The sequence below is a fragment of the Charadrius vociferus genome, unplaced genomic scaffold, assembly GCF_000708025.1.
Source record: "Charadrius vociferus isolate BGI_N301 unplaced genomic scaffold, ASM70802v2 scaffold161, whole genome shotgun sequence".
NCBI classification, from domain to species: domain Eukaryota; kingdom Metazoa; phylum Chordata; class Aves; order Charadriiformes; family Charadriidae; genus Charadrius; species Charadrius vociferus.
Window position 1 is genome coordinate 3,704,328 of NW_009646928.1, and position 7,786 is coordinate 3,712,113.

At 39.3% G+C, this 7,786-nt stretch overlaps 1 protein-coding gene across 2 annotated transcripts in view; it reads right to left on the bottom strand.

The window, feature by feature from the left end:
* The window catches only part of SSB (Sjogren syndrome antigen B (autoantigen La)), a 12,909-nt gene that overhangs the window by 2,743 nt on the left and 2,380 nt on the right, over positions 1–7,786 (bottom strand). The window contains exons 2-8 of one of the 2 annotated variants that reach the window (XM_009894567.1): positions 3,087–3,161; positions 2,070–2,173; positions 1,727–1,901; positions 1,479–1,586; positions 1,279–1,379; positions 965–1,036; positions 838–880 (exon numbers count right to left, since the gene is read on the bottom strand). In XM_009894567.1, the coding sequence (XP_009892869.1) occupies positions 838–880; positions 965–1,036; positions 1,279–1,379; positions 1,479–1,586; positions 1,727–1,901; positions 2,070–2,173; positions 3,087–3,152 (669 nt within the window). In that variant the 5' untranslated portion in view covers positions 3,153–3,161. Of the gene's footprint in view, positions 1–837; positions 881–964; positions 1,037–1,278; positions 1,380–1,478; positions 1,587–1,726; positions 1,902–2,069; positions 2,174–3,086; positions 3,162–7,786 lie in introns of those variants that run through there. The other variant, XM_009894566.1, reaches the window with a different exon arrangement.

Consider the following 7,786-nt stretch of genomic DNA (forward strand, 5'->3'; position numbering starts at 1 on the left):
TTTCTTCAATGGCTGGTGTCTGAGGGGGACTCTGTCTGTTTGTCTGCCTTCAACCCCGATCCTGAATCCAGACCTGGAATCCAGTTCCTGTCCATCACTGAGTCCAGTCTGGGACTTCCCCAGTGCCAGCCATTGCTATGATTGTCATCCTGGGAGCTTGATACAGTTTTGTATATATTTCATTATTTTTATTTTATTATTAATATTTCATTAAAGTAGATTAGTTCCTTCTAAACTCCTAAGTCTCTTTTTTTCCCTCCTCTGCCTCTCTCTTTGAAGAGGGGTAGAGTGGAGCATCTGTCGGTCCCATCTGGGGTGCTCCACGTCCCCAGTAGCCGATTTGGCCTGAACCACGACAATGTGGAACTTAGGACTCCTTTCCTGTAAGAGAGTTACACTCTTTAAATTCTACAAAACAGTTTTCTGAAGGCTGACACCTCAGGTTGAAAATCTATATAAAACTGATTAAGTCCTTACTGGATCCTTCAAATACCACAGCAGAACAATGACCTCAATGGTGCATTTAGGATGACTTCTGAACAGGTGATCACTTGCCTAATAATTTAAATTCAGGCTAAGATTCTTTAAACAAAATTAGTCTCTTGAAAATAAGATTAAATACCATGATAAAACAAAGTCTTACTGTAGGTTAGCTGGAAAAGCTGAAGTGATTTTCTAGAAAGTACTCTATATTATAGAATTTCAAACTCTGAATATCCTACATGTTAGCTTTACAAAACATAGCTGCAGGAGCACGTTTGTTATTTGTGGATTGAAAATCCATACAAAAGCAAGCACTGCATAATTTTCAGGTATAAAGATTTAAGAAACCCATACCATTTCAGCATCTGCTGCTTGTTTCTGTTTTTCTTCTTTTTCCCTGTAGAAAAGTTAAATTAGTTAAGAGTTGGTTCAAGTGTGGTCAGGTGAACAAAACCAGGCATTTCAATCAATAATGACTTACTGTTTAGCTCTTGCTTTAGCTTCTACTTTGTTTTGTTTCTTTTCTTCGTTCTTCTTTGTACAATACTCCTCCCTTCAATAGAATATAAGCTAAGTTAATACCACTTAAAGTATTCCATTATAATTCCTTTGTAAGACAGCAGTAACCAAGAAACAGTTCAGATTATGTTTGAGAGTCGAGATGCTAGTGTCCAAAAGGTACAGCTGTCAATACCTGTACAACAGTGTAGAAACACACTTCTCAGCTCAAGCCAGGTTCTTGTCTAAATCCACCCTTGACCATTATTAGTTCATATATCAGTTAAGTGGACTTACTTGAAAAGTACTATCAGCTCTGTGTCTTTGTACTTTTGGTTTGGAATCTCTGTGAACTTCTTAGCAGATTCAACACTGTCGAAAACTGCAAATATTGAGCCCTGTTAAATGGCAAGAGACGTTCAGTGTTAGAGTCATTGACCAGAATGTTGTCCAGGGGGATCCCTGCCCCAGGTCTAACTGTTCATGGCAGGAGCTACCTTAAACGTTCTCTGCAATGTTCTCCTCATTTGAATGTTTTCAACTGGACCTTTATCCTCAAGCCATTCTTTGATATCATCAAGAGTTGCATCTAGTGGAAAGCCTTTCTGCAAGATAGCAACAAGCTTCAATTACATGCAACAAACTGACACTTAGTCAGAAATGATAACCTATATAAGCTTTACTTAGATGGTTTTCAGTCAAAGTCATGCAGAACAGCACAGATCAAAGGAAGAAGTTTACTTACAACATATACAGATCTGTTTTTAATTGCAGCCTTATACTGGTCATTTAATTCAGGAAGGGGTTTGTTTGGCGATCTTCTGATTTTAGTTTTGTCTTCATTTATTTCCATTAAACCAGTCTTGGATTTTCTTAGCGCTTCTACAATAACACTAAAATCTTTTGAAAGGCGACTTAACCTATTGAGTAAACAGAGACAGGTTATTACAAATATACAGGCAAAGCTGAAGCTAAACGTTAAAACAGCAATAGGAGTTGTACTTGCAGACCAGAGACATTCGGCCCCAAATAGAGATAAGTAGCTGAAAGTTACCCTTCCATCCAGATTAGTTGTACTTTGGTTTTACCTGTTAAATTTGATCATTACTTCTAAAGGCACCCAGCCATCATCTAGTTTGATCTGTTCCTTTAGGAACTTGTCTCTTGGTAGATTGTGATTGCCAAAATAGTACTGCAAAAAAGAAAGGGGAGGGAAGCAGGGAGAGAGATTTATCTTTGAATGTTCAGTCTTAAAAGCTGATTTTTATCTGACAACTTACTGCAGTGGATTGAGACATACCAAAATTCATTAATCTGAACAATTAGAAATTCTGAAAATATTACTTCCTGCTTTAACATGATGCTTTTCCAAAAGTTAGCTGTAACACATAAGCTTTAAAAAAACCCCAGTGCTTCATCCAATAGAAATAATGAGGCAAAGGTAGACTGCAGTTTAGTTTAGGAAAGGCACAAAGCTTATTCTGGTCCCAAATGTTTTTGTTCTAGGTGTCATTTTAAATGATGTGCTCAGTTCTCCATTGTAGTGTAACCCTCCAAGCCTCTAGTTAATCTAAAGCACTTAAGTTTAATTGTAATTTGTAGCAGTTACAAAGCAGTAAATCACAATAGCAAGTTATGCAATGTGCTAATATTTTTACCAGCACAGATTCCTGGGTAGGAGGATTCCTTCCCCCCACCCCCCCCCCCTCCCCCCCCCCCCCCCAAAGTCATAAAAGTCATATAGAATTAAAATGCAACTTCTGTTAGCTTAGATAGAATAACCCCAGTGAACATAGTAATAAATTGTTTAAGGATAGATTCTCTTGCTATAGCACTTAAAATGCTAGCAAGTTAAACCTTTTGTGTTTTTAAATGGTGATCTTACAAGCAACTCTACACAAGTATAACTTCCAACTTAGACAACAATTATTAATTGTCTTAAAGTACTAAATACCTGTAACAGACCTGTGACAGCCATTTTTTAAAGAGCTGAAGATTCAAGTTTAACTCCCTATGAAGTTAACTACCCATTAGCCAAGTCCCTACCAATGAATGTCTCCAAAACTACATCTCAGTCCAGATTCTGAACTATAAATTGAACTTACCTCAATTTGCTGACAGATTTTGCTCTCCAAAATAGACATGTTTTCACCATCTCCGTTTTCAGCCATTTTCACCAGCTGTGTTGAAGAGAATATAGAGCAAAGGCACTCAGTACTAAATAGTACATTTCTACAGACTTATATTTGTATAATGTTGCGTTTCACTACAGCCTCATCAAAACAAGGTAACGGACAAGTTCTTCAGCCATATGTTTATACTTTTGAGCCAACTTTAAACGTGACTGTGAAATTCCAAGGGGAAACCATGAAACAACTGGAAAAAAAAAACCAAGTAAAATACTTTGGTTGTTAGGGCAGCATTTGGCATTCTACATTCAAGATAAGTTAAAAAATACTGGCACTTTATGGGATTATTTTTTATTTACCTTTTTCTGGGCACAGATCCTCAGGTGGTACCTAACAGCAACAAACCTGAGAGCCAACAACATCTGCTCTTTAAGTCAAATCCATCACTAGGCAAAACATCAATAACAAAAATTGTTTTAACATTCCTAAATAGATATAATTAGAAACTTTTCTGAAGTTTCTGCCTCCTAATTAATCTTTGAAAGTTCAAGGAACTTACTGGAGGAAGGAATGGAAATATCTGCATTTACTAATACATCCTAAAGGTGTTTAGTTCTCTCCTTTACAAACTTGTCTTCACTGCAGTTCTGTCTGAATACTGAATCAGGCATCTTTGACAAGAGGTAATATGTTTTAACTTGAAAGTAACTTCTTCCCTTAACTGGCATTAAGCGTATAATCCCAGTACATCAGATACAGTCACTACATGCACTAGAAGGCTGGTAAGAAAGCAGCTACTGGCCAGAAAGTTAATTGGGATCAGAAAATGTCCATCTAGTTGCTCTTACAATAGAGTGTGACGAGTAATCCTTGAATAATGCAGCTTTCTAACGCTGTCAGAAATCAGTTTGAATTCAGTTTTGAACTATGAAGCACAGATTTCTTCTTTCTCCCTTTGGTCACTTGTTAAATGCAGCTACAGAAGATGAAGCAATTTCACAGCCCTCATTTACCCCAGTTCACAGGTCAGTGATCATTAAGACTAGTGGTGAAGATGGAGTGGATTTGCAGTCATGTCTTTCATGGTTTAATGGGAGATGTAAGCATACACATTCTGATCTTCTGCCACTTGCAGGACAGTAACATCTTTCAGAGCATCAAGATGACTGACAACATAGAAGCAGGGAAAACTCCCCTGAGACTCCATTGTCACAGGAAATTATGTTCATCAGAACACTTGCCTGGCAGCCCCATCTTCTTATTTTAGTAGTTTAATTCACCAATCACTGTTCAGCCTGCTGCAGTCTTCCTCTTCCTGATCTTGAGGCTACGTTGCATCCTTTGACTTGATTGTAGTTCTTTTTAATCTAGGCACTTACAGACTTAAAACTTGCATCACAGTCTCCACTACTTAACTTCCACCTGTACCAAACATTGTAACACTCTTTTTAAAGCACGATTTCAGCAAGTGTTACTTGACAGCTATGCTCAGTGTGATCCGTTTGTCTATGAAGCACTTTACAAAAATCCAGGCCGTAGTACACAAGCTAACAGTTGCAGTTACTTGAGATGTCTCACATTAGCCACCCTGACTACAGGAGACTTAATTAATGCCAGCACCTGAATGCGGTGGTGAACTATCTTAACACTCCCTTGCAATGTTGTCCCCAACACCTGACTTGCAAAAGAAACCAGTGTTCTATTTTATGTTACACCTAATATGGTGTAATTAAATTGCAGCCTATGGAGTAGTCTCAGCTTTTTCCACTGGATCAACTAAATGACCACACTCCTTGTGTGCTCCTCTAACACTTGATCCAACAGAAAGCTAACCCCCACTGAAGAAAGGGAAGAACAGCTCCATTAGATAAATTTATCACTGACTTGATTCAGCTTGTAGAAAACACTAGTGATGCAGCTGTTAGAGCAGGGAGCACAAGAAGGGAAAAAAAAGAAATGAGAAAAACCTTTCTGTGGCAGCAAGCAGTTGTAGTGGGTTAAATTTGACATCAAACTATATCCTCTGAAAAAGAAAGAAAAAAAAAAAAGAATACTGAATGGCAGCTATGTGAATCTTCATATTCTTAAACTTTCATTTAGTGATTTAACTCGCATTGCAAAGTCTTCTCCAGGTGTGGCAGACTTTAAGCACTAGGCAACTTACTCAAGTGAACCATTTACTTATGGGTGCTTTTCACAGTACAGCTCAATCAATGTTTAAGACAACACACTAATTTACTAAGAGATGTTAAAAACTGTCCTCTCTTGCATATTCTGAGGAAAAAAATTAATTTGGATTTTAATCATGTATCCCATTTTAAGAAAAATGCAGTAACAATATGGTCTGGAACAGTGACAATCTGCTGGTGCACACCAAAATACGGATTAAGCTGGACAGAGGAATCTTCCCTCACCATGTTCCATTTGGTGAGCCGGTCTCAAGTACACTGTTGAGAGTGAGCTGAGCAGAGACAGCTGCTTTGTACTCTTCGGTAGTGTCAAATACAGACCAGCCTCCACATAAGCTGTATCTGCTTGGTCCTTCAGTGGCCTTTGCTGTTTTACCTGTCATACTGAATAGTGCATGGATTTCTTGGAGCAAATTTTCTCTAATGCAAGTTGTTAAAATAAAACTTGCGGCCTTTTGGGTGCATGCTGCCAAGTCACCAGCAGTTCTAACCCAGTTAATGAGATGAGGATTACGCAGAGGCAGCCATCCGAGATAGTATAGTTACAAGAGAATCCATTTGTTAACTTTGCTTTGGTTTTGTCATTTAGAGAGAAACCCCCCCTCAATCTGTCCAGGTTAGCCCGGCTCTTCTAGCCTCACCAAAACCCACACAAGTCTGAAGTATGCAGGACAGCCTTGTTTTTACTGCCGGATACCCAAGAAACCATTAAGAAATGGCAAGATAACAGTGCTGTGAAGCATAATGGAAGAGCCTGAAGAAGAGAAAACTCTGGGGAGATCTCATAGCAGCTTTTAAGTATCTGAAGGGGGCCTACAAGAAAGCTGAAGAGGGACTTTTTACGAGGGCATGTAGGGGTAGGACGAGGGGTAATGGCTTCAAACTGGAAGAGCTTAAATTTAGAATCAACATTAGGAAGAAATTTTTCACTATGAGGGTGGTGAGACACTGGCACAGGTTGCCCAGGGAAGTTGTGGATGCCCCATCCCTGGAGGTGTTCAAGGCCAGGCTGGATGGGGCTTTGAGCAACCTGGTGTAGTGGGAGGTGTCCCTGGCCATGGCAGGGGGGGTGGAACAAGGTGATCTTTAAGGTCCCTTCCAACCTAAACCATTCTATGATCATATGCTTTTGTCTCCACCTAGCTTCTGCCACCTGAACTCCTTCAGCTTTGTTATAACCTTGAATATGCTTTCTTGCACTTCCCCAGCTCTCAGTGCGCTGCTCTCCCAGTCTGCCTCACTCCAGGTACAAAAATACCCAGAACCAGCAACTCCCTTTCCACGTAAGTCACCTCATCTCCACTGCTAAGAAGAGACGAAAAACAAGATCTATTTCCTTTGCAGTATTTTCAAGGTAAAAACCAAATTGTATGGAAGTGTAAAGCAACACAAGACCTGGGACAAGTCCTTCAGATTAAGTCTTATGCCTGGAAAAGTTTTTCCAAAAAAGCACCCGTTCAAGCTGCAAGTAACAACAAACTGAAGGCAAGACCAAGAAACTCTCAAGCTTGCCATACGTAGAATTCAGTTCAGACACTGATTGAGCTCTAACCTATTTAGAATAAAAGCAGAAGCAGCCTTCTAATTTAAGGGAAATTCTAGTCTTGCTGCACATGCTCACTTCAGACTCTTTAGCTCAGTCATTTGGCACAAGTTAGTCTGCTGGATCCAACTCCCAGATCAATAGTTTTCAGTTGCTGTGCAGCAATGAAGACTGATAAAAAGCTAGCTCCATTGAAAAAACAATCGCAGCCTGGACAGCATGCAAAATCCTACATTAGATTTTATTAGAAGTGCTTTCTTAGTAGACCACGCTTCTTGTGGTCTTGTTCTTTCTGTGTGCCAACAGTCTGTATCAGTACCACTCAAAATGAAAACAAGTTAAAATAAAGCAAGCACGCATGAGATTTATATTACAAATGGGAAAGGACAGTCAGAACAATTTGATCCTGTGCTATTAGCTAGATCATCCCAAAAGAACTCTCCAGTAGATTTTCATCCTACCAGTCATATAGTTTCAAGGTCTGGACAAAGCTAACTGCTTTTACTATTACTGTAATAGAGTGAAAGGCTTTATTAAAACCCAAATAACAAACAAAAAAGTTTCCCCAATGAAGTAACATGGAACTGTTATTCATGCAATGCCTTGTTCAGGAACCCGTGTGTAAAACGTCTGAGCCTTCCAAGCAGATTCGTACATCAAAATATATCTTTATATTTAAGGTAAGGATTAACTGTCACCACTCATTATTACACATGTTATTTTCACAGTTGTTTTTTGAGTAGAATCAGTGCAATATAACAAGGAATGTCTTATAAGAAGTACTTAAATGATAGAAACGTCGGCTCCTGAACCTTACGTCTATGCTAGGAGACCATCAGTTTGTTATGAGACACTTTTATACGCCTATAGCGACAACACACCCCTTCTCACATCGCCCCCCACCCCCGTGGCCAAGGTTCCCGCCCAGCGGACACCTCGGCCCG